This window comes from Ursus americanus, chromosome X (assembly GCF_024610735.1).
Source record: "Ursus americanus isolate L20-20 chromosome X, mUrsAme1.1.p, whole genome shotgun sequence".
NCBI classification, from domain to species: Eukaryota; Metazoa; Chordata; class Mammalia; order Carnivora; family Ursidae; genus Ursus; species Ursus americanus.
Genome location: NC_142164.1, coordinates 105,726,724 through 105,754,680, shown reverse-complemented (window position 1 = coordinate 105,754,680; position 27,957 = coordinate 105,726,724). Strand labels below are relative to the sequence as shown.

The 27,957-nt window shown below is 34.1% G+C and overlaps 1 protein-coding gene and 1 long non-coding RNA gene across 7 annotated transcripts in view; one reads left to right on the top strand and one right to left on the bottom strand.

The window, feature by feature from the left end:
• The window catches only part of LOC123797216 (uncharacterized), a 210,469-nt gene that overhangs the window by 8,182 nt on the left and 174,330 nt on the right, over window positions 1-27,957 (bottom strand). The gene's annotated exons all lie outside the window — the stretch shown is intronic.
• CNKSR2 (connector enhancer of kinase suppressor of Ras 2) overlaps window positions 1-27,957 on the top strand; it is a 255,489-nt gene that overhangs the window by 58,681 nt on the left and 168,851 nt on the right. For all 5 annotated transcript variants that reach the window (XM_087860268.1, XM_087860267.1, XM_045804992.2 and 2 more), the window contains exons 3-4: window positions 5,046-5,248; window positions 16,809-16,896. In XM_087860268.1, coding sequence (XP_087716394.1) covers window positions 5,046-5,248; window positions 16,809-16,896 — 291 coding nt within the window. The remainder of the gene's footprint in view (window positions 1-5,045; window positions 5,249-16,808; window positions 16,897-27,957) is intronic.

The window sequence follows — 27,957 nt, the reverse complement described above, 5'->3', positions numbered from 1 at the left end:
CAATGAGATATCACCTCACACCTGTCAGAATGGCAAAAATCAACAACACAGGAAACAACAGGTGTTGGCGAGATGTGGAGAAAAGGGAAACTTCCTGCACTGTTGGTGGGAATGCAAGCTGGTGCAGCCACTCTGGAAAGCAGTGTAGAGGTTCCTCGATAAGTTAAAAATAGAACTACCGTATGATCCAGCAATCACATTGCTAGGTATTTACCCAATGAATACAAAAATACTAATTGAAAGGGATTCATACACCCTAATGTTTAGATCAGCATTATCTAAATAGCTAAATTATGGAAAGAGCCCAATTGTCCATCGACTGATGAATGGATATAGAATTGCTGTGTATATACAATAGGATATTAACTTAGCCATCAAGAAGAATGAAATCAAGAGACTCTTAACTATAGGAAACAAACTGAGGGAGGGTTGCTGGAGGGGGCGTGGGGGGAGATGGGGTAATTGGGTGATGGGCGTTAAGGAGGGCATGTGATGTGATGAGCACTAGGTGTTACACGCAACTGATGAATTATTGCAGTCTACATCTAAAACTAATGATGTACTATATGTTGGCTAATTGAATTTAAATAAAAAATAATAAAAAATAAGGAAAAGAATGAAATCTTGCCATTCCCAACAACGTGGGTGGAACTAGAGTATATTATGCTAAGTGGAATAAGTCAGTCAGAGAAAGACTAATACCATATGATTTCACTCATGGGGAATTTAAGAAACAAAACAATCAAAGGGACAAAAATAAGAGAGGAGAGACAAACCAAGAAAGACTCTTATCTGTAGAGAACAGGGTCACCTCGGTGGCTCAGTCAGTTAAGTGTCTGCCTTCAGCTCGGGTCATGATCCCACAGTCCTGGGATCGAGCCCCACATCAGGCTCCCTGCTCAGCAGGGAGCCTGCTTCTCCCCTTCCCTCTGCTGCTCCCCCTGCCTGTGCAAGCACGCTCTCTCTCTCTCTCTCTGTCTCATAAATAAAATCTTTATTTAAAAAAAAAACTGTGGCAAACAAACTGATGGTTACCAGAGGAGAGGTGGGTGGGGAGATGGGTGAAACAGGTGATGGGCACTAAGGAGTGCACTTGTGATGAGCGCCGGGTGATGTATGGAAGTGTTGAATTACTATTTTGTATGCCTGAAACTAATATAACACTGTATGTTAACTAACTGGAATTTAAATAAAAACTTTTTTAAAAAAAAGTTTGAGTCAGTACTTACTGTCTGCCTACTTCTGGACCAAAACAAAGAGGTGCCTTATTCACTTGTCACTTCTTTATGTAGTAGGCAAGGGAGCATGATTTACTGGTGACTTAGTGAGACACAGCACACCATCTGCTTTCATGAAGAAAATAGGAAGATCTATGTGTTGTCAGTAATTGATTTTGAGCTACTTAGAATTGACAACTTTGATAATAAAAATTAACTTGAGATCAACTAATCTATTCCTTGTGTTAAAATAGTACCACACAGACACTTGTATACAGACGAGCTTCTAACCTATTTTTATAGTCTTAACAGAATTTTCTTTCTCTTTTTTAAGTTAAGCCCCAACGTGGAGCTTGAACTCAACCCTGAGATCAAGACCTGACCTGAGATCGAGAGTCAGACACTTAACTGACTAAGTCACCCAGGCACCCCATGGTCTTAGAGAATTTTCTTAAAAATGCTTTTGAGTTATTGGTTTAACCAGTTTTATTTTATTTATTTTTATTGGTGTAACTAGAATTAGTTTTAAGAAATTCCTTCTCCATCCTCTACTACATATCTTTTGTCTCTTCTTGCCCACTGCATTCCTCTGTCCTCTTCAGTTTTCACCTCTGGTCCATGTAGGATATTTCTTTAGTAGGTTTCCAAGTTAGGGGAAGTTCTCTCAGGGTATCCTTCCAGGTTTTGTCCACAAGATTTTTTTATTCCCTAATTCTTGAGTTGTATTTTAAAAAACAATTTTAGTGTTATCTTAAATTTTGAAAGTTTCAAAGTATTTTTACTTTGCCTCTAGATTTTTATTTATAAGATCTGTATTATTCTTTTTAAATTATTCTGACCTTTTCTAAGAAAATACTGAGATGCTAGTATTATATATAAAGAGATAAATTAATGTTATATGGCAACTAATGGCTATAGAGTGAAAGTTACATTACAGGTTGATTGATTAGTTTCCTCTCTAATAAGCTATTATATTTGAACTTCTCTAAGAAATTATTATGTTTATAAACAAATATTTCCTCATGAAAATCATTAATACACAAAAATGAAAAACGAGAATACTTTTATAGTTCAAGGAAGATGCTTTAACACAAGGGAAAAATTCTGAAAATACTTTCAGAAAAGCACTTCAGATGTGTCATTGAAATTTAGTTCATTCATATAGTTTCCAAAGGGCAGCTGAGAATGAGCTTCAGAGGGGACCAACACATGTTCCTGACCTTGGAGAAGGCCTTTCCCTACCTCCAGAGAGTGAGTGACGTGCATATTCAGATGTGATTAAAGATCTTTACAGGGGGAGATTATTTTTGATTATCCAGGTGGGCCCCAAATCCAATCACAAATTGTCTTCGTGAGGAAGAGGGGGATTTGGTAAACACAGAAGAGGTGGCCCTGTGACCTCAGAGGCAGAGACAGGAGCTATAATGGCCACAAATCAAGGAATGTCAACAGCCACCAGATTCTTTTAGAGGCAGGGATTAGAGCTCCAGAAGAAGCATGGACCTGCCAACACTGTGATTTTAGCCCAGTGGTAGTGATTTTGGATTTCTGATCTCCAAAGTATGAGAAAATAAATTGCTGTTTCAAGCCAAATTAATAAATAAGTTGATATAACTATAAATTGTTCTTATCTACTCATTAGAGAATATCTTTGATAAACTTACAAAAGGATTTCCTTCTTAATATACTGACAAGCTAGATAAAATCTCCCAAATGTTTCACAGATAATCCATGCTCAGATGCAAGAGAATCTGAATAGAACGTTGTTTTATTTGTGCAAACAAAACCTTTTGACTTGAGAGAATATTGCAATTCACATTTAGTACTGAATATTTAATATGCTATTTTTTTTTAAAAAAAGAGATCCATGGCTCCAAAAGGAATGTTCTTTTAATAAAAAATGTAAATTTTTAGCAAAGAACACTCAGACTTTTATCACTATGAGACCTTCAATGTTAACATACATAACTTGGTATTTATTTATTTGTGTGTGTGTGTGTGTGTGTATATATATATATATTTTTTTTTTTTACATAACTTGGTATTTAATGTTTATGTGTCCAAACCCTCCTCTAGTCCCTCCTTTTTTTTTTCTCCTCCAAGTTTCTTTTCTTGGAAATAAATTTCATATATAGTAGTTACCCAGTGATTGTTAACTTAATACAGCTAAATTTATTGTGCCATTTGCTTCCCTTTTTTTCTTTTTTTCTTTTATTAGATTATCTTAGTCACCATACAGTACATCATTAGTTTTTGATGTTGTGTACAATAATTCATTATTTTCATATAACACCCAGTGCTCGTTACAACACATGTCCTCCTTAATACCCATCACTGGGCTACCCCCAGTATTTTATCTACCATTTTGCTTAGAAATCCCCTCACATATGGCCTTGTGACTTGTAGTCCCATTCTGAACTCTGTCTACTCTAAGCTCTATAAGCACAGGAGGAAATCTCCCTGTGCCTTGTTATCTTCAACTGTAAAAGGGGGGTAAATCAAACTTAGAATTTGTTTAGACCTCAGAGGCTATCTAAAATTCTATGGGTTTTATGATTTTCTATAAGGTAATAATACTTTTAATTTTACACGTGACAGTAATCTACATGCTGCTAAGTAGTTTGATGAAAGTCATCCTTTGAGCAGGTTAACCAGTCTTTCTTGGAGTTGTTTTACAACTCACAATTAGCTCTTTTAAAATTTAATTGTAACTTATGAAATCTTTCCCTAAAGTTTATTTGTAGTGATCCTACAGTGTTTTATATTGAATGTGTTTTTTTTTAAAAAGCTTATTTATATTGGTTCATATAACTTCTTTCTGCATTAATTTATAGACACAATATTTAAGGCAAAATAGTAAATATTACTGCAAATTCAAAAGTGAGACCAAGGAAATAAAAGAAAACTTAGCAATAAGTCAGTATGATTGTTTTCGATGTGCTTCATATTTGACTGTGAGCTACTGAAACCATGACAAAAATAAAAATAAGTTCAGTTTCATAATTTGTATTATAAAAAGGAGAGTGTATATTGGTTCCACTGAGGAATTAGAGTTTTTTCTGGTACCATATTATAGAAGAAATTTCTTATGTGAGTCATTATAGAAAGGACACAGAATAAAGCTGTATTGCATATGATTTTTTCTTTTTCAGTTTATCATTAGGTTGCAGTTTGTTCGCTCACTTTGGGAAACCAGAATTTTTCATAGCATCTACATTCATGACTCTGCATATACTAATGGAATAGATACTAAAAAATAATTACTGGGGCACCTGGATGGCTCAGTCGGTTAAGCATCTGCCTTCGGCTTGGGTCATGATCTCGGGGTCCTGGAATGAAGCCCCCGTGTCTGGCTCCCTGCTCAGCAGGGAGCCTGCTTCTCTGTCTCCCTCTGCCCCACCCATGGCTCATACTTGTGCGCACTCTCCCTCTCTGTCTCTCTCAAATAAATAAAATCTTTTAATAAAAAAATAATTACTGATAAAAATGAATTTCACAAGTAAATGAACTTAAGTTTGGGTTAAAAAAACACTTACGAGTCCTAATAATCTTTCTTTCTCGTGTGGCATAGTTCCAAGATATAATGCCCTCATCTTTTCATGTTCATATTAGCATTTAACACATTTTATTGTAATTTGTTTATCTGCCATTTGCCCAGATCCTCACTTGACTGTGGATTCTGCTAGGCCAGGAATCCTATCTTGGTCATTTGTAACTCTTACTGCTAATTTTGTTGCCTGTACATAGTAACATACTCAGTAAATATTTTCATGAATGAGTGTAATATTGACTTCAAGTATATTTGTTTTCTCTCTTTTTATAATTCAGAATTATGGCTTGGAAACAGAAAATCTAAAAACCCTTTCTCACAAGCTGAATGCATCTGCCAAAAATCTACAGAATTTTATAACGGGAAGGAGAAGGAGTGGACATTATGATGGGAGAACAAGCCGAAAATTGCCAAATGACTTTCTGACTTCGGTTGTGGATCTGATAGGAGCAGCTAAGAGTCTGCTTGCCTGGTTGGACAGGTAAAATCCTCCATGTGTTTCATAAGTAATCCCCCTCAAACACTATCTTGAATATAACATTATTTCATGTGTTCTTGTGAAAGAATTAAACAGGTAGAGGAATATCAAGTTACAAATGTCTAATTATGATTCATCACAAGGTAAGGGTATCATCAAATAGACATTAATCGTTTGTAAATTTTTATATCTAAGTAGCCAATTAATAATTAGTCCCTGACAATTTCAGAATACCTTAACTGCTTTACAAGCAAAGTCATTTTGGGCTGTCATAACAAGATTAATAGTACTGTTTTATCCCCTAATTTTCTTTATTCTTTGTATTAATTGGTCATATTGAAGGGAGTGAGCATTAGGATTCTATTTACTGTTTTAAATGGGTAATTAGACACTGACACTTTAATAGCATGCAGTACACGTCTCCTTACCTTGCTAAATTCATTCTTTATTATTACTCACATTGCACAATCTTGGATATCATAAACATAGTTTTAGATATTTTTTCTAGTTAATTTTTATTTGTCTTGGAACACATAGAATAACAAAAGTTTTCATGATATAAAATGAAAAAATATTAAAATATGTTGTTAAACATTGTAATAGTAAAACAAATTACAATTTTTTTTTTAAATTAAGCTCTTTACTTTCATTTTTAGAATTGTTTTGTGAGGGTTATGTACTATGTTATGGGGGTTAAATAACCAAATTTTAAAATACATATTATCTCTCATAAGAAACTCTGGTAATATAAGATTACCAGAATTCTTTCTTGAGTAAATGTTAGTGGGATGTGCATTATGTATAATATTTTGGCTTTTTAAAAATCTGAGGCTTTATATAAAAATAAAATATTTGTATTTTTAAGGTAAAAGTTAAGATAATTTAACTTTATATTATCTAAATTTATATATATTAATAATAACATATAATATGATGATACTAAATCCAAATCTTTATACTAAGTTCTGGGTTATTAGCTTTTTGATAATTAATTGGTGGACAGCATATTTCTTTTGCATTATGACATCATTAAAGTTTAATTCTCATAATTGTCTAAACTACATTTACCAATTATTTAAAGTAGTTATTCTTTAAATGTATAAATTCTGCAATTTTCATAGTGGTCAATAAGTAAAACATATTTAAAATATGGCTTAGTCATTAAGTAATATACTTGTTTCAGAAGGCTTCTCAGTAATTATAAAGCTTAAAGAACACAAACTTAATTTTAGTTATATCCTTATACTATGACCTGCTTTATAATTGTGAATTTCCTTGACTGCAATATTTGTATTTAGTAAACTTCATTTTATGTTCTTTTACACTAGTACTTGTCAAATAAATGAATACATAGAATGTTTTCACTTTTTAGTTCAAAATATGGCAGTTTATAGGGGCGCCTGGGTGGCACAGCGGTTAAGCGTCTGCCTTCGGCTCAGGGCGTGATCCCGGCGTTATGGGATTGAGCCCCACATCAGGCTCCTCTGCTGTGAGCCTGCTTCTTCCTCTCCCACTCCCCCTGCTTGTGTTCCCTCTCTCGCTGGCTGTCTCTATCTCTGTCAAATAAATAAATAAAATCTTAAAAAAAAAAAAAGATATGGCAGTTTATAAAATCATATAAATAGCTTCTAGAACACTACATTAATTTCTGACATTTTATTGTATTACATAATTTTTAATGGTGACATTTTTTTTTGCCATCTAAGAAGATGATTTTAGTAAATGCCAATTCACCTACAAACACATATGAGTGCACACACACATACAAAAACACATACAAACACACACATAACATGAAGTCAATCAATGGTGTTTTGTGTTTGTTTCATAGGAAGAGAAAACTTGATAAAAAGCCTGAAGGAAATAATTTAGATCATCTGTTTGACTTCCTTTGCTGCAAAGATTTTCACAATGCTTATTTTGTATTCCATTATACCATGGTGATTGATTAAATTAAAGGCCATTTAATATTTTAACCATAAAAATGAAATATGTATGTGAAAGGAAAAAAAAGACAGCTTTGTGATAACTTTAAAATTATCTGTTGAGACTGTAAATTAAAAAAAGAAACAAGTTTATATTTATGAAGATCTTTCACAGAAAAGTTCAGCTCTAGGCTGGCTCGCCTATAATGATGATAGTTTAGCAAGCTTAAGTTTTAAAAAGGAAAGGAGAAAGAAAATTTTTTACATGCTAAGGTGTTTGGACTTATGCCGAAGGCCTTGGAAACCTGTTTAATAGAGTCATTATGTTTAGACCTGTGGATCTTGATTCTTACTAGGACTGTAATGTTGGGAAAAATTAAAGAAGGGTAAGGACGGAAGAAAACTAACTTAAGAGACTATTTTAGGAATTAATCGTACTGCTGCTACTGTTGACGATTTTGATGCTAATACATCCAGCCACACTCATTTAATCAAAGCAACCCTAGGAAGGTTGTCTTCATTTTACAGATAGAAAAACCAGCACTTAAAGAGGTTAAATTCAAAACCAAATGGCAAATAGTGGTGGAACCATGATTCAGTTCGGGCATCTGACAACAGAGTTGATCCTGCTATTTACTGAGGTTTTTAATTGGAGGAGCAGAAGTGAGGATAGAAGAATGTTAGAGATATTTATGCAGATAAATAAGATTCCGGGACAGGTAAGATCTAGAGACTACAGGAGGCATCTAGATATTTGACTTGGCTGGCCCAGTGGATGGTGATGCCATTATCAAAACAGGAACGAGTTATAGTGGAAGATGAATGTTGAGTGTGAGGCATGATAAATTGTGAAAAGGTCTTTAGAATATTGCTGCTCAGAAAAAATATATGATCTATGATCGATAGAGATTTGGTAATACAATGAGCTCTGTGAACCACCAACAACTGAAGGACGAGTGGAAGTGCAGCTTATGGGAAAAAAAAAATGAGAAGGCATAACAAAGAGGCAGGAGAGAATTAGATGAGAGTGCTGTCTGGAAGCAAAGGTAGTAAAGACGTTTTTGTTTGTGAGGTTTTGGGGTTTTTTTGAGATTTCAGTGTTGTTTTATTTTTTCCAACTTTATTGAGCTGTAATTGACAAATAACTATGTAAGTTTAAGGTGTACAGCATGATGATTTGATACACGTATATTGTGAAATGATTACCACAGTAAGGTTAGCTAATACATCCATCACCTCATATAATTACCTTTTTTGTCTGAGTGGTGAGAACATTTAAGATGGGAGTAAAGAGTTTTAGGGGGAAAAGGAAGTGATGAGTAGGGTCAAATGCTGCTGAGTGATTAGGTAGGGTGAGGACTGAAAGTTTGTAGTGAATGAGGGAATCAGAATATATGTGACCGTACTAACAACAGTGTAGTGATTTTATTTAGAAGTCAGGAAAACTGGAATGCATGAGTTGGCTATGAATTAAAGGTAAGTGAGAAATCCTCTTTGAAGAAATTTTTCTGTGAAATGGTTTGTAGTTCAGAATAGTTTTGTGTAATGTTAACTTCCCTTTTTCATAGATTCTTAATCGTTTAGTGGTGATAGGAAAGAAGAGAGATAAATGATGAATACTACTTCTATATTTGGGAGCTTGACTTTGCTTCCTCCTCTGCCATGGATTGTATAAATATCTTAACTATTCCTTGGCTAATATAAATTTCAGAAGGTCCTGAAATCAGTTTAAATATAATAGAACTTTGCCTGTAACTCTGCCAGGTGAAATGTTTAGGCTGTTTGTTTTCCTGACAAAAACCCAGACTTTTTGGGGCACCTGGGTGGCTCAGCCGTTAAGCCTCTGCCTTTGGCTCAGGTCATGTGGGATTGAGCCCCCCATCAGGCTCCCTGCTCAGCAGGAAGCCTGCTTCTCCCTCTCATACTCCCCTTGCTTGTGTTCCCTCTCTTGCAGTCTCTCTCTCTGTCAAATAAATAAATAAAATCTTTAAAAAAAATAACCCAGACTTTTATCAGAGATAACTAGTGGGTGTGTATATAAGTTATATTTTTATTCCGTTCAAAGAAAAAAATGTTACCTAGGTAGCAGCAAGAACACAAGACAACACTTCATATGTCCTCTTGTTTCATTGTGTCCTACAAGCTACACAGAAAACAAAACACATTAATCATTGCTAGAATAGCCAAAAGAGCAGTGTTCTCCATGACCTAAGTTATTGTGAATCCTGGCCAAAATGCATCATGAAATAGTGCAAAGGAGCACAAGGCTGAGAAAGAGTTGAATTTCAGCTCTGCCTCTAGTCTTGCGTAATCTTGAACCTTAACTTCTGTTTTTATTTTCTTTTTAGAATAGGATGTAAAACCTGCAGAATTTGAAGTTCTCTTCTAAACACTAACATTCTATAATCCATTGTCCTTGTTCACCAAAGCCATATGAGTAATATATCCAACTTATTTCCTTCTAAATAATATCAAAGGGTGAATACTAACATTTTTTTAGTTACTTGTAGAATCATTATTTAACTCCCTATCTCTTCTCTAAATAAATTTAGTTAATATTTTTAAGTTCTAGAACAAAATTAATCTCTTTATGCTTTCTTTATAAAAGGTAAGAATGTGTTCTGTCTTGTTTATTTTTGTTTACTTTTGAAGAACTTAGAACTTAAGTACTTAATTATAAAAGTTCCATAGAAATGACATTGACCAAAAATTCTTAATATTTTGATCTGTTGGTATAGATTTATTTTAATTTAAAGAAACAGTGATAAATATTTTGGCATTAAATTTTTTATTACATTTCGGGGAGAACTTGCATGCACGGCAATATGTATGGGTTTGTTGCAATTTTTATGTAATGTCACTTGAAAGGGGAGAAAGGAAAAGAAAGAATACGTGAAAACCTTTAGTTGTAGATACTAAACTGGATGCTTCATATATATCAGCTCATTGAATTTTCATAAAGCAGGTATCATTATCCTCATTTTACGTACAAAACAGTAAGTAACTTGCCTAAAGTCATTCATCTAACATGAAAATTAAAATTTGAATCTGTTTTTGTTTGATACCAAAACCTTTCTTCTTTCTCATTTGTCACATTCCTTTGTCACACTACATCTCCTTTTAAATGTTGACTAATTCTTAAAAATTTTGAGGAAGTTATATTTAGGAATGCAGCATATATAAACATTTATTTTCATTTTGGTATTTCTCTTCAAGTACTAAACAAGAGTGTCCCTTTTCTGGTTTTGGCCTGGATACTTAAAAATCACTATATAGAATTTTTATTTACAGAAAATTTAGTTCATGTCCTACTTTGAAGGCATCAGAGAGATATCTTTTAATATCACTGAAAACCTTTCAGGGCTCCTGGGTGGCTCAGTCAGTTAAGCATCTGACTCTTGATTTTTGGCTCTGGTGATTATCTCAGGGTTGTGAGACTGAGCCCCACATCAGGCTCCGCACTGGACATGAGGCCTAATTAAGATTCTCTCTTTCCTTCTCTCCCTCTGCCCCCTGCTAGCACATGCTCTCTATTTCTCCCCTCCCGCCCCCCCAAAAAAGAAAAGAAAGTAAAAACCTTTTCAATGTTTAAGACTTAAAAGTTAGGGGAAAAAATGTTTACAGTTCACAAAACCTTCAATTTCAGTGGAGCTTTCATTCAAATAAAATTCATTTTCAAAAACCAGCTCTTTACATTTCTTAAATCATATAAAATCTAAGGGTAACAAAATTGCTTTTTTTCTCCCATTTTAAATATTTACTTGAAAGAAGCAGCACACTTTCCCAGAGGAAAAGCTTCAGAGATGAATCACATTTGGTAGCTTTACTGTTTATTTTCAATGCATGGTTTACTTGTCTATTTTTACCTACACCCTGCTGTTCTTCACACCTCATCTTTCCTGCAGTTTTATTTGGCTTTGCCAAGTCAATCTATACTCGAAGGTTTACAGATCACTGTACGTATCACATTGTATAGTAACATTAATAATGTTCATAAGTATTTATAGAAAATGTTTATTTTGTCATTTATAGTGAAAGTTCATTATTTTCTCTCATTTTTATCATTAACACCTAATTCTAATTGTTTCTAAAATATCTTTCAGGACTGTTCTATTTTGAAGAGATCAGTGAGATATTTTTTTATGTCATTGAAAACCTTTTAAATGTTTAAGGTGTTAAGAGTAGGGTGACAAGGCAAAAATATTTTCTTTGAAATCTTTTGCCTTATCTCAAAAAATGTTTGAACTGATTTCTTCTTCCATGATGGGAAACTATAGGACAAAAACTGATTGTATCCCAGGAAAAAAATTACAAAAACCAAACTACCTCAAACACTACCAGCTACTGTGGCCCATTGTTGCTTGGTCTTCTTTCCTCTCGCATGCTCACTGCTCTCACTTGGCACCTCTTGTTCCAGAGATCAACACTAATGTTAGAACTGCCACTGTTCATGGACTGTGCTCAGGCTCAGCAGTGCCAAGCTGAGAAATAGTAAGGCATTCTAGATTTCCTTATTAACTTCTTAGCTTTTTAGCTTTCATTATTGGCTTCTAATTTGTTTAGCATCTCTGAACCATTAATAATTTTCCATAAATGTAATACTTTCGTTTGAAAAGAACATACAAAGAATACTTTCTTATAGAGTCATAAACCTTTGCCCTAGAAAGAGTTATAAGCGTTGTATTATCCATATGGTGATTTAAGAGGAACAGTTGCTTAACTTTTAAGATCTAAATAGGATTGTTCTTGTAATAGCTGTTTATTGATGAGCCGAGGATTTTTTTTTAAACTTTCTGACATCAGAAGGCTTTCCTGCCCTGAATTTAATTTCCTTTACTTGGAGTCACTGTTCTTTTTTGTAAGTAGCCTGAGCTCTAGCTTGGGTTTTTCTTTTTTTTTCAGAGTGAAGAATAAATTTCTCTCTCTCTCTCTCTCTCTCTCTCTCTCTCTCTCTTTTGCTATATTTATGAACTGATCGTGTTCATGTACTCTACAGAGATCTATTTCTTTATCTAGATGATCATTAAGTCATGACTGAGTAATCATCTTTGGTAGCTCACAAAAATTGGAAGCCTGTCAGGCTTCATTTATTTACATATGTGTGTAGCCAAAATAATCATACCAGACATTAGGATCTTCAGGATAAGAATGGTTCTTTAGTATGGTTATACATGATTTGCCTTTAAAATAAAAACTTTAGAGGAATTCACTACAAGAGAAAATCAGTGTTTTCTTTGGTGTATGTTTAGTTTTCTTCCATTTTCTTGACATTTAATCTTGAGCTAGAAACTTGTCTTACTTGAAATATGAGTGGTCAGGAAAGTGGAAAACATGCCTTAGAATTCAGTTTGCTATAGGCATTCACTCTTCAAATAGATTTTTCCTTTTATATATTTTGAAGATCAAGTTTATGGGAAAAATCATGCTGTATTTCATCTTATCACTTTTGAATGAAGTTTTTAGATTTTATTAACAGACTTTGACCTTTTCAAACCTAGGAACCCAAACTCTTTCTACTCATGCCAGAAGCATGTTGAATTCGTAATTAAAATGCCAATTTTTATGCTTCAGTGCAGCAAAAATGGCCTTTAGTTACTTTTTAAAAATGATTTTGTCTTAGAAGTGTTTATCTTTTACATCTTTTTTAAAAATGGTTTTATTGAGGCCTAATTTACATTCTATAAAATTCACCCATTTTAGGTATACAGTTTAATGAGTTTTAGTAAATTTAGATTCACCTATGCAACATCTCTACAATCCAGTTTTAGAAAACTTCCATAAGAATAGATTTTTTAAAGCTGGTTCCTCACGAAGAGGTTATTTTTTTTTAACTGAGAACGTAGATTAATTACATATTTTTTCCAGTTAACTTTATTTGAATTCTTAATGTCTCTGTTTTAGTAAATTATGGTAAGAAATATACTGATTTTTGAAATGTAGATTAGTGGAAGACAGCCCATAATAGGCTGTGGTATATAGAATTATTTAGAAAACAATATGTTAAAAACCACTGGAGAAAGAAAGAGTCATTTAATAAATAGTATTGAGATACCTGGTAAAGCCTTTGGAAATAATGATAGAAAACTACCTGTTGTTTACTAAAAAATTTTAAGTATATCATTTATTTAAGTAGAAAATAAACCCATGAGAAAACAGAAGCAAATATAGACAAAAAATGATTGCTAGATGTAGAAAGACTTAAGTATTTAAAAATATGGAATAAAATAAAAATGAATATCCCAATTGACTTTCACTACATAAAACTGAAAAATGTGACAAAGTATAAGACAGATGACAAACTGGGAAAAATAAATACTTGCAACAAACATATTAGAAGCAGAGTGTTAATGTGTACTATGTGAATATTAACTTTGTATTTTAAAAATACGAGAATGTAATAGGTGAGCACATAGACATTTTAAAGAGAGGACACAGAAATTGCTGATAAGATGTATGTACCAAATTTGAGAGCTGTGAAGTAAAAACTGATGGAACAAGAAGAAAAAGACAAATCCACAGTTATAATTGGATACTTCATATTCACTCTCTCAAAATTGATAAAACTACCAGACATAAAGTCAGTAAGGATTAGAAGAACTGAATACCACCACCAAACGACATATAATTGTCATTTTTAGAGTACTTCATCCAACAAGAGCAGAATACAAATTCTTTTCAAGTGCCTTTTGTAACATTCACGAAGATAGACCGTATGTGCATCATAAAGCATACTTCGACACATTTAAAAGAATTAAAATCCAGTTACAGTATATTTTTAACCGTAATGGAATCAAACTAGAAATCAAACAACCCATTTCCAAGTAATCCATGGATAAAAGAGAAAGTCTCAAGGGAAGTAAAAAATATATTAAGCAGAATGAGAAGAGAACAAATAATTTTTGTGGCACACTGGTAAAACAGTGATAAAAGGAAAATTTATAGCACTGAATGCTTATATCAGGAAAAAAATCTCATCAATCAACTAATCTTCCATCTTAAGAAAATAATAGCTAATCAATGTGTATAAATTTTCAGTTAAGTGAGATGAAAAAGTTCTAAAGGTCTGCTATAAAATACTGTACCTGTAGTTTAACCTGTTGTTAATACAATACCGTCTTGTACACTTAAAGGTTTTGTAAGGAACATGAATCTTGTGATAAGTATTCTTATAATAAAAGAAAATAGAAAAATAAGAGTGAAATAAACCTAAAGCAAACAGAACAGGCTAATAATGACAAAGGATTAAAAATCAATGAAACTGAAAGCAGAAACACAGTGGAGAAGTCGATCAAAATAAAAGGATCATGAAGGAATACTACAAATAGTTCTTCACACATAAGTTTAATAGCTTAGATGAAATTGATCAATTCCAGTTCCTTCAAATACACAAACCATCAAAATTTACCTAAGATGAAATAAATATTCTGAATAATCCTCTGAGTATTAAAGAATTTGAATTGTGTTTCGAAACCTTTTGTGGTGGTGTATAAAAGGTCAAGGCCCAGATGATTTCCTTGGTGAATTCTACTATATATGTAAAGAGGAGATAACACCAATTCACACAATCCGTTCCAGAAAATAGATGAGTGGGTAATTCTTCCCGTGTCATTTTATGACGTGATCATGATCCTAAACCGAGTACTCGAAAACAGTACAAAAAAAGAAAACTGGACCAGTATCTCATGAACTTCATGTGAACTGGTTAACTTACATGTTAAAATCCTCCACAAATTATTGGTAGACTAAATCGAGCCATATATAAATAAAATTATACACCATGACTAAGTGGGATTTATGCCAGGTATGCAATGCTGCCTTAATACTTAAAAATAAATCAGTGTAATCCACCACATCAATGGTAAAAAGAATGAAAATCATATGATCATAGCAGTTAATGTAAAAAGTGCATTTGGTAGAATCCTATACCCATTCATTAGAAAAATTCTCAGCGAGGTAGGAACAGACTGGTAATACCTGAACTTGATATAAAGCATATATAAAATGCAACAGCTAAACTTACACTTCCATTATGAAATACTGAATGCTTTCCACCTAAGACTGGGAATAGGGTAATACTGTCTGCTCTCACCTCTCCTATTTAATAATCTATTGGAAGTCACAGGCAGTGCAGTAGGCAAGGAAAGGAAATAAAAGGCCTAGACTTTAGAATGAAAAAAAATAAAACTTTTCCCCTATTTGCAGATCATATATATCCTTGGATAGAAAATTCCAAGCTGGGGCGCCTGGGTGGCACAGCGGTTAAGCGTCTGCCTTCGGCTCAGGGCGTGATCCCGGTGTTATGGGATCGAGCCCCACATCAGGCTCCTCTGCTATGAGCCTGCTTCTTCCTCTCCCACTCCCCCTGCTTGTGTTCCCTCTCTCGCTGGCTGTCTCTATCTCTGTCAAATAAATAAATAAAATCTTTAAAAAAAAAAAAAAAAGAAAGAAAAGAAAAAAAAAAGAAAATTCCAAGCTATCTACAAAACATCTGTTAGAACTAATAAGTAAATAGCAAGGTTGTAGGATACAAAGTACACACAAAAATTAATTATATTCTTATATGCTAACAATAAATAATTGGAAACCAAAATTAAAAACATGGTATCCATATATATATATGGATAGGAAATATGCACATGAAGATGTTCAGCATCATTACTGATTAGAAACCCATTCAGGAAATATTAATAACTATTAGATACAGGTAATATATAACATAAATATAGATAAAACACCTTGAAGGACTAAAGACCTAAATGTGAGACCTGAAACCATAAAAATCCTAGAAAAGAGCATAGGCAGTAATTTCTCTGACATTGACCATAGGAACTTCTTTCTAAATATGTCACCTAAGGCAAGGGAAACAAAAGCAAAAATAAACGATTGGGACTACGTCAAAATAAAAAGCTTCTGCATAGTGAAGGAAACAGCAAAACTAAAAGGCAACTTATGGAATGGGAGAAGATATTTGCAAACAATGTATCTGATAAAAGGTTAGTATCCAAAATATATAAAGAACATATAAAACTCAGCACCCAGAAAACAAATAATCTAATTAAAAAATGGGCAGAATACATGAAGAGACTTTTTTCCAAAGAAGACATCCAGATGGCCAACAGACACATAAAGAGATGTAGTGAAGAGACCTTATAAATACAAAAGAACCAATAAATATTAAGAACTAAAAAGAAATTTGATAAAAAGCAAACATTATGTTTTTTGGGGTGCCTGGGTGGTGCAGTCGGTTAAGCATCCAAGTCTTGGTTTCAGCTCAGGTCATGATCTCAGGGTCCTGAGATTGAGCCCTGAGTCAGTCTGCTTGAGATTCTGTCTCTCCCTCTGCCCCTCCCTGCCATGGACTCTCTCTCTCCCTCTCTCTCTCTCTCTCTCTCTCTCTCTCTCATAAATAAATAAATTTAAAGAAAGAAAAGCAAACATTATATTTCTTGAGTTTAACTCTCTTCTAAGCTGTTTCCTGAATTTTTTTTCTAAACTATGTCCTGAATATTTTTTATCCCTATGTAAACTTAAGAACAACTCATTTCCTATTATTCAAGATCTTAACTTAAGGCTATTGCATTTGGGGGCTTTTCAAAATCTGTTCCTATTAATCACAATTTTCCTTTTCCCTTTTATAGGTCACCATTTGCTGCTGTCACAGACTATTCAGTTACAAGGAATAATGTCATACAGCTCTGCTTGGAATTGACAACAATTGTGCAACAGGTATTAGCTGACGTTTCCTTTTGTTAATTTATTATCTATTTCATATTCTAACAATGCAAAGTATTCTTTTTTACCAAGAGTTTATAAGATACTAGTTTGGGAGTTTCTCACGCAAAGAGAAATGGTTCTAAATAAACCAGATATATGGTTTGGGAAACTATTCCTATGGCCCAATAAACAAGCGTTTTATTTACCAGAAGATGTAAAAGTAAACTGAACCTCTAGAGAAATCATTATAGGATTGTAAGTCTGGTAGTCTCACATTTTAGTGGGGAGGGTTGTACTGCCTTTCACAAAATGAGATTGCCCCATTTAGATAAAACAATCTAAGACTTTTGCTCTAAGACACTGTTCTTTATTAGTACAACTATTAGTTTCACTTATATATTGCACATGTGAAAAAATGTACATAATAGCTTTTAAAAGTGATCTATTTACATGTCTTGGTTTTTTACTTTGAATATTATCCAACCCATGGATCCCCAAATCAAATGCCTTCAGGAGTGCTGCAGCTACTATATATGTTTGAATCAAGACTAGGATAAGATATGGAGAAACGTTATAGTGGTGAATTGACTATTGTACATATTTTACAGCATTTAATTAAATGTAATAACACAGCTGAGAAGTCTGAGGCCCATAGTCACAAGGCTGTGTAAACCCCAATGGCAGCCTGTTGTTCTCAGGTGCCAGCGTTTGTTAACCTATCTAGTGATGGAGAAAGAAAGACGAGAAAATAAGATGATACAGAAAATTATTGGGGAAGTTGATGATTTAATTTATTCTTGTACTCCCTGGCCTTTATTACCAGGGATAATTATAGGAAGGAGAGTAACTTTGTGACTTTTAATTGTGGAACACATCAGATGTTCATCAGGATTCTATCTATCATGGCAGTGAGAAAGCAACTCGTGGTTACTGAGAGACATGCGTGAAGTCTGTGAACATTTTTATGAGCTTTGAGATACCCTAACGGTCTCACTGCAAGTCTTTATATTTGATAGCCTTAGATTTAACTTCTGTTCAGAAATCTCAACTGGATAAACGGGAGAAGAGTGGCATTTTAGGACAAGGGTCAATAAACTTTTTCTAAAAGAAATCAGATATTAAGTATTTAAGGTTTTGTAGGCTAAGTAGTGCAGGCTATTAGTGTCTGTTGGAATTACTCAACTCCGCTGTTGTAGAGCAAAAGCATCTGTAGACAATGTGTAAATGGATGGGGGTGGTTATGTGCCTATAAAACTTGTTTTGCAAAAAAAGGCTACAGGTTGAATTTGGCTCCTGTGCTGTCTTTAGCTGACCTGTGTTCTAGGGCAATGGTAGGCCCGTGTGGTCTGTGGATGAGCAGCATTTTCATCACATGAAAACCTGTTAGAAATTCAGATACTTGGAATACACCCCACATGTACTGTGGGGAGGGCCCAGGTATCTGCATGTTTGCTAGTTTTTCAGGTGATTCTGGTTCTCCTACATTGTTCTAGGAACCAGGGGTAAAAGCAATAATATAATCTATGGGTTATTTTTCTTATAGCTCTTTGTTATCAATGACATTTCTTAAAAAATGTATTTTCTAAAGCTCTATTTCTTTTAAAGGCATTAAACTAAACCAAAGATTTGAGGTATGGATAACAGATTATTAGTTTCTTCCCTTTTACTATGAGAGAGAAATTTTCTCTGATTTAGGGATATATATTACACAGTATTTGTATGATAATCTCTCATAGCCTTTTAATATAGATATGTGCTCAGTAACAATCTATATTAAACAATCCTAATAAAACAAGAATTATTAAGTGCTACATGTCCAGATCTGTGAAAACTGTATTATATTTGTTATGTAAGCAATTAATTTATACATGAGACCCAAAACAATTGACATATGGTGGAATTAAATGTGAGGATTAAAAGTATAATTTTCAACTTTTTATACACAAGAAACTCCTGTTTATTGTCAGTTCTATGAGAATGCAATCCATCTGCTATCAGCGTGCAAGATAACTTCATTTCCAAGCATAATTATGACAGAAAGTGGGTGTTTTTCAGTTCTTGCCTCACCTCCAAACATCTAGACCTGATTAGCCTATTTAAAGTTTGCTTTTGAGTAATTGGCTAACTCTCTGTTGCTTTGTAAACCAAGACTGCAAATCTAAATGGCAATTATGATGTTTTCTTGACAATCTTAAGGAAGAGTATTCAGGTGTATTCATTTTCTCTATGTTTTCCCATATCAAAAGGGTATCAACAAAGTGATCTTGAAAAAAAATTAGCTTTACTTAAGTATAGAGTGAGGTCATAAATGGAGAGTTTTCCTTCAAATGTTACATTGAGAAGAATGGCTGAAATGATTTTCAGTGAATTAAGATCTCCTATAGAGAGATTGTCCAGTGGTGAAAGTGTGGTTTGTGTCAGATATGACTAACTCCCACCCATTCTGCTATTTTAAGAACCTACCATCCAGGTAACAAGTGGTTCAGCTTTTGTTTCTGGAATGTATAAATACCTGCTATTGACAACTACTTCACAATAAACGTATGCCATTCTGATATTGCCGTCAGAGGCTTGTTTATGCTCTCAGCAGGACCTTTAACAGCTGCATTGTGTGGCCCAACATTCTCTTTAAGAATTTGACATTCTCCTTAGGAATTTGCTTCAAAGCATTAACAGGTATAAGTGTTTCTGTTTACAGGTCAGGAAACATTAGGTAGAGTAGCGAGAGATGCTTTCAGAAGTTGAACTGTGTGTACATTCCGACTTGACCACATACAGAATTAATGAAAACCCTCCAAATAACTGAAATACTCCAAATATACTCAGATGTAGAAGGACCTTCTGTACTCTCCACCCACTGTATGCTGTGTTTTAAAGAGGATGCCTTGTTCTTCATAGGACATGTTGCTCTAACATCACCTGTTTCTATTTTTTAAAGTTCAGCAGCTTGTAACATATGTCACAGTTCCTTCTCTCATTTTCCTATCACATGTCCTGTTCCATGTGTCACCTTTAAGATGCTTCTGAACAAAAACCTCTGTACCTAGCTGGTTTAGGTTCTTGCCTTGCCCACCCCATCCCAACTTGTACCTGACCAGATATCTGAATTCATCCACTTTAACTAGGTCTTTTCTGTTGTATCTTTTAAAAAAAAAAAAGAAGATTTTATTTATTTATTTGAGAGAGGGAGAGAACACAGGGGCAGACTCCCCACAGAGCAGGGAGATGGATGTGGGACTTGATCCTAGGACCCTGGGACCATGACGCTTAACCAACTGAGCCACCCAGGCTCCCCTTTTCTGTTGTACCTTAGAGTAAATGTTAAGATACCAATTTCTCTTAACAAAATACATCTTCATGACATCCTAATTTACTTTACTTTTGAGTACAGAATCTATCATTGTCATACTGGTTATCCCAAAGCCCAGCTTCGTTACTTTTAGCAATTTTCTTCTGATTTCCAAATTGATTACAAACTCCTTTCTTTGGAATTCAAGGCAGTTCCAAGTATGGTCCTATCATAATTTCAGTTTTATCTTCAGGTACTCCCATAAATTGTAATTGTAGTCCACTTTGTGTGGTTGAGTTATTGTTGGTAAAATAGATTTTGTAGTCTTATCTTTTTATGGTGTGGGGTCTCCTCAGAACATGCTCCGTATATCTTCTTGTCTCAGTCTGGTAAAATTATGTTCTATTCTTTTTTTTTTTTTTTTAAAGATTTTATTTATTTATTCGACAGAGGTAGAGACAGCCAGCGAGAGAGGGAACACAAGCAGGGGGAGTGGGAGAGGAAGAAGCAGGCTCATAGCGGAAGAGCCTGATGTGGGGCTCGATCCCAGAACGCCGGGATCACGCCCTGAGCCGAAGGCAGACGCTTAACCGCTGTACCACCCAGGCGCCCCATTATGTTCTATTCTTTAAGGCCTCTAGGAAGTGCCTCATTCTTGAAACTGTTACTATTTCCCACAACTCTTTGTACCTTCTTCATACTTAGACCACGTATATTTAATGTAACTATTGATATGATTGGAATCAAATATACCACCTTGCTGTTTGTCTTCTATGTTTCCCATGTGTTCTTTGTTCTTTTTTCTCTGTACATTTTTATTAATTATTTTTTATTATTCCATTTTGTCCTCTTTGTTGACTTATTAGCTATAATTCTTTGTTGTGTGGACAGATATAGAAATCCCTTGAACTTACTTTACAGAGCATTTCACATCTCACCTATGGCAGTTATATTCTGCTGTGAATAATAATTACCTGACTTCCATTAGATTATGAACTCCTTGAAGACGAGAATGATGTCTTGTAGGTGCCCATTACATACCTGTTAAAATAAACTGACCTGACACCCAATTATCCCCTGTGGCTAGCATATGCTCATTTGTACTCTTCCAAGAAAAAGTTGGAATTAAATGCTTGAATTGTTATTCATTTTATTTCATCTCCTGTAGTTCTGTCTCTGCTAGTTATGTAAAGAACCCCAGAGATATCCAGAGATACCCATCACTTTACCTCTTAGTTTATTCACGAGTTAAAATAAGAGGATAGATCCTCATAACCACATTCCAATGCTAGAATGAAAGTGAACAAAACTCCTGAAACACTATGCAAATATAGAATACTAACAAAACATATCTTTTTTTAAAAGATTTTTTTATTTATTTATTAGAGATAGAGAGAATGCGGATGAGTAGGCAGAGCAGCAGGCAGAGGGAGAGGGAGAGGGAGAAGCAGGCTGAGCAGAGAGCCGGACTAGGGGCCGAAGGCAGACGCTTAACTGGCTGAGCCACCCAGGTGCCCCAGATAAGAGAACTTAACACAAAACATTTCTTTAGAGGAAATTTAATTAAAGCATGATATATTAGTGTTTGTAAATCATCTCTTAAATAATCTATTATTTTTCTACTGTTATATGATGTCATATCTTTGGTACCAAGTTTTTCTGGGCTCTGGTTTGTTATTGCCTACTGTAGCAATAGGAATGAGGTTGATGGATAAAATAATGAAATAAAATAGCTGTTTGTTGGGGCGCTTGGGTGGCTCAGTTGGTTATCCCGCTCAGGTCATGATCCAGGGGCCCTGGGATGGAGGCTGCATCAGGCTCCTTCTCCTCCCCACTCGTGCTCTCTGTCACTATCTCTGTCTCTCTCTCTCAAATAAATAAATAAAATCTTTTAAAAATAGGTGTTTGTTTCTTGATAATGAAACTATGAGGGATTTCATTTCATTTATACTCTTTATTTTCCAAATTTTCTAAAATGAATTTGAGTTGTCAGAAAAAAAAATGAATGCTATATACATTAAAGTAATACTACTTTGTTTGATAAAAGAGCACAGCATAGATGAATACTTAACTCTATTTTAAAACAAATGATGTAGTTTACAGTCAGTGTCCATCTAATGGTCTCATTCAGCCATTGTATACACACTAATCACGGCATTCACTTGGAATTGTATGCAGTATCTGAAGACAGGAATTAAACTTAAGCTACCAGTAAAAGAGGCCAATTTGAATAAGCAAAGTGTAGATTTAAAAAAAATATCTAGGGCATGCATTTATTACCGGGCTTTCAAGAAATCTCATCTGAACAGTTATGATGATAGTTTTGCTTTGAAATATGCTGTACTTCAAATTATTTTTCACTCAACTTTAATTATTTTTATTCCCTTTGCAGCAAGAGGAGATGATCAATATCTAAAAATAAATCGTCACAAATAGCTTTTTTTCCCTTCTTAACACAAAGGGGTGGTACTATGAAGTAAGTGGAAAGTGCTTCTTGATATTGGCTACCTATATTTAAAGTGGTGCTAACATTAGAGCAGAAAGAGAATATAAATTTCTTTTAACAAGTTCTGTTTGGAGGAATTTACTTAATCTACTCTGTTTTACTTATTTACAGTTGTGATAGGTTTAGATAGTTGTATTTAAAGTCTTTTAAAGAGATCCCTCCCTCAACTCTTTCCTTTCCTCATAAGATTGGTTGTAATAACACATTTGAGCAAAAGGGGAAACTAGTTTTAAAATCGTGAATGAAAAGAATTCTCAGAGAACTGAAGCTTCATTTAGAGCACTGTTAGCAACTGAATCAGAAAAATGAAGACAGGTACTCATGCACGCACGCACGCACTTATTTATTTATTTATTTGAGAGAAAGAGAGAGACCGGGCACAAGCCAGGGCGGGTGGGCAGAGGGAGAAGCAGACTCCCCACTGAGCGGGGAGCCTAATACACAGGACTCAATCCCAGGACCCCCAGATCATGACCTGAGCTGAAGGCAGGCGCTTAACTGACTGAGTGACCCAGATGCCCCAGTACCCACGCACTTCTTGTCAGTATTGAAATAATTTCCATGATGCCTGCCCTCTAAGGTAACAGCTTGATCTAAAATTACTCTACTGTGCCATTTTTATATTTTCCTCTTCAAACACAAAAATGATTAGATTGTTCCTAGTTAAGAAATGGGCACAAAAGTTATCAGTTTGTAAAGTGAAACTTTGATGGAATTCAGAATACTTGGGGCAAGGGACTGAGGGTAGGAATAGTGAGTATTGGGAGACTTGAGGCTTAGCTCCATTGCTTCATGACGAACCATTTGCATTTCCTTGTGCCATCTATAAACAGAAGTAATTCTGTTGTGAGAATCAAATTAGATGTATTAAAATACATGTGAAGTGGAAAAAGGAAAGTAATATGTATAAAATGGGTGAGAAATAAAGAGACTTGATAAGAGGAATTAGAGTAACAACTTTGTCTTAAATAATGAATATACACAGATTTTTTTCTCCATTTAGTGTTAGTTTTCTTTAGCTGCATATACAGTGACATCTGAATTACATGCTGAGAGAAAAATTTCAACAGCTTGTGAAACATTTTAGATCAGGTTTTGAAATGTTGTATACCAAAGTGAAAAAAGTCCTTTTAAAATTCAGGTTCTGGTAATTTACTTTTACCTGAAATGTCTCCTCTAAACTGTATGTATTAAAATGTCTTGCTCTTTTCTTTTGGGCTTCTCATTTTTCAACCTTTTTAGATCCATTTTCCCTGTCCTTGGAGATCACTGTCTTTTTGAATAGTGTTTGAAACATTACTTTAGCTTACCATTCCCAGCTGAAAGTTGGGTAAAAAAGAGAAAAGATCAGTAGTCTCTCACATGAGATTGTGGGGGTTTTTTTGGTTTTTGGGTTTTTTTTTTTAATTTTTTATTATGTTATGTTTGTCACCATACAGTACATCCTTAGTTTTTGATGTAGTGTTCCATGATTCATTGTTTGCGTATAACACCCAGTGCTCAATGCAATACGTGCCCTCCTTAATACCCATCACCGGCCTAGCTCAGTCCCCCACCCCCCTCCCCTCTGAAGCCCTCAGTTTGTTTTCCAGAGTCCATAGTCTCCTGTGGTTCATTCCCCCTTCTGTTTACCCCCCTTCATTCTTCCCTTCCTTCTCCTACCTATCTCCCTGCTATTCCTTACGTTCCACAAATGAGTGAAACCATTCACATGAGATTGTTTAAATTAACTTTTGAAAAGAAAAGCAAAGAAAAAGGAAATTCTAGAAACCTTTCTTAAAACATCCTATTTTAAGTATGTAATTGTTACCTACTGTTCAGTCCACTTTCCTTCTCCATCCTCTAAAATTTGAATAGCATGTGCTCTTCAAAAAATCTAACTGAGAGAATCATCACCAAGACCTGAAAGTTCATTTAGATGTTGAGTTCTTAGATCTTTTGCTTGCATTCATTCCATTGATATTGCATGCCATCAGTGTAAACGTTTATATATAGTACATCCCATAGTATAGTTTTTTTCTACATCTTTAAAATTACAAAAGTAATATCTGCTTTATAGAAAAACTTGAAGTTATGAAAAGAAAAAAAAACATTGTTTGTAATCCTTCCACTCAAAATCCCCATCATCATTTTGCTTATTTTATTTCATGTTTAGTATTATGTCATAATTTTTTAAAATTTTACTTCATTGTTCATATTACGACTTTTTAAAAATTCCAGTGTAATTAACATACAGTGTTATATTATTTTTGGGTGTACAGTATAGTAACCCAGCAATTCTGTACATTACTCAGTGTTCATCATGCTAAATGTACTCTTAATCCCCATCACCTATTTCACCCATCCCCCCATATCTCCCCTGTGGTAACCACCAGTTTTTTCTCTGTTTAAGAGTCCATTTTTCTCTCTTTTTTTGTGTTCATTTTGTTTTCTTAAATTCCATGTATGAGTGAAATGATATGGTATTTGTCTTTCTCTGACTGACTTATTTCATTTAGCATTATACCCTCTAGATTTATCCATGTTGTTACAAATGGCAAGATTTAAGTCTTTTTTATGGCTGAGTAATATTGCCTTGTATATATATACCACTTCTTTATCCGTTCATCTATCGATGGACCTTTGGACTGCTTCTGTATCTTGGCTATTGTAAATAATGCTGAAATAAACATAGGGGCACATATATCTTTGTGAATTTAGTGTTTTTGTGTTCTTTCGGACTTTGTTTTTTTTTAAGTTTATAAAATGACAATATTCGTTAATTTTTTAAAATACGGAGAACTATAAAGAATATTTACACACATCCCAACCTAAGCACCAGAAACAACTGTGCTATTACTTTGAGCTTTCCTAAAATAAATATCTGTATTTAAATTGTAAGTCTGACTTTCTTACAATTCATTTGTTCCATTTTGCTCTACATTTACCCATCAGATGTACTTTACTTCTTTTATTTTTTAAATTTAATTATTATTTTTTAAATTGAAGTATAATTGACATAAAATATCCTATTAGTTTCAAGTATACAATATAGTGATTTGATATTTCTATACATGATGAAATGAGCCTCCCAGTAAGTCTAGTTGCCATCTGTCACCATGCAAAGTTATTACAGTATTATTGACTATATTTCCTATGCTGTACATTATATCCCCATGACTTACTTATTTTATAACTGGAAATTTGTACCTCTTAATCCCCTTTACTTATTTTTCTTGTCATCCTGACTTCTTCCTCCTCTAGTAAACAGCAGTCTGTTTCCTGTATCTGTGAGATTGTTTCTGTTTTGTTTTGTTTGTTTGCTTGCTTGCTTTTTTAGATTCCACATATAAGAGAAATCATATAAGATTCATCTTTCTCTGACTTACTTCACTTAGCATAATGCCCTCTAGATCTATCCATGTTGTTGCACATGGCAATATTTCATTCTTTTTTATGGCTGAGTAATTCTCCATTGGGGGTGTGTGTATGTATACACACATCTTTATCTACTCATCTATGGATAGACAGTTTGCTTCTTTATCTTAGCTCTTGTAAATAATGCTGCAATGAACATGTATCTCTTTGGTGTTACCATTTTCTTTGGATAAATATCCGGAAGTGGAATTGCTAGATCATATGGTAATCCTATTTTTAATTTTTTGAGGAACGTCCATTGTGTTTTCCATAGTGGTGACACCAATTTACATTCCCACCAAAAGCATATGAGTGTTCCCCTTTTTTTAACATCCTCACGAACACTTGTTACTTTTTGTCTTCTTGATAATAGCCAATCTGACCAGGGTTTTTTTATTTTTCAATCTTTATTTAAGAAAATGGAAAAAATATTCTTCAAAAATCAATATTGAAAGCATTTATTTTTGATGGACAACTCTGTCTGAATTATGTATGTGTGTTTTCTAACCACTTTTCTTACCTTTTACACTATTTTAAATACAAATCAGTAAAAGTAAATTATTCATGAAGTATTTTCTAAATATGCACTTTAAATAAAAATATAAATGAGCATATTGAGTGTATTGCCCTTTTTTAATTGTATTCCTATTTGAATCTAATCTATCCTGTTTTAAGCAGGTTGGTATTTACTCAAGACAAACACTTAAGAGAAAAGAAGAGCTTTTTTTAGGACTTATTGAATTGGTATTTGTGGTTTAAATTCTTACAGCATATATTTGTGAATACTAAAAAAATAAAAATAAAAAATAGAGATTGCAGCATTTTTTAAAAATAAATAGCCTAGAAGTGATTTTTTAAAGTTTCATTAAGGATTGGAGCACCTGGGTGGCTCAGTCAGTTAAGTGTCTGCCTTTGGCTCAGATCATGATCCCAGCCAGGGTCCTAGGATCGAGCCCCACATCGGTCTCCCTCCTCATGGGGAGTCTGCTTCTCCCTCTGCTCCCCACTTGTGATCTCTCTCACTATCTCTCTCTCTCAAATAAATCAGTAAAATCTTTAATAATAATAAATAAATTTCATTAAGGATTTATGGAAGGAAATTTGGCCTATAAATTTTCTGACAATAGCTATTATTATATTTTGCTTCATTATACTTTATCTGTATGAATAGTACCTGCTTTACCTTCTTGGTTGACATTTTTATTTTATTTTATTTATTTATTTTTAAAGAAAAACACTCATCCAGTGTGGAGCCCAACACAAGTCTTGTACTCACAACACTGAGATCAAGACCTCAGTTGATATCAAGAGCTGGATGCTTAACCAACTGAGCCACCCAGGCATCCCTTGGGTGGTTGATATTTTATATCATTTAGTCTTATGTTTTGTGGCAAAATAGTGTAGTGGGCTTTGATATAAAGTATATCTGAGTTCATCATCCTGGCTCTGCTTCTTGACACCCTGAATGAACTTTAACAAATTAATTTATGTCTCTGATACACTTTGTTTTACCTGTAAAAGTGGATCACACCTTGTTGAATTATTGTAGGGTTGTTGTGAATAATGGAAATTGATCTAGCCCATAATCTGGCATTCAGTGGGAGCTTAATAAATGGCCATTTTAGTTATCTTATATAGCAAAAGAGCCCTTGGAAACTCTAAACTCAGGTAGTTTTTGCTCTGCAAAAATTTGAAGGAGTGATGCTTTGCTTACTTTTGGTATTGTGTAGCAGTGAAGAAAAACCTATTTCTAGAATGTGTGGTTTTTTAAAAAGGACTTTGGTTTAATTTAAGAAGTTCTTTATATTTTAATGCAAATTGATTACTGTGCTTCATATTCTGGAAGATATTTTCATGTAATATAGGAGCAAATTTTGATCCC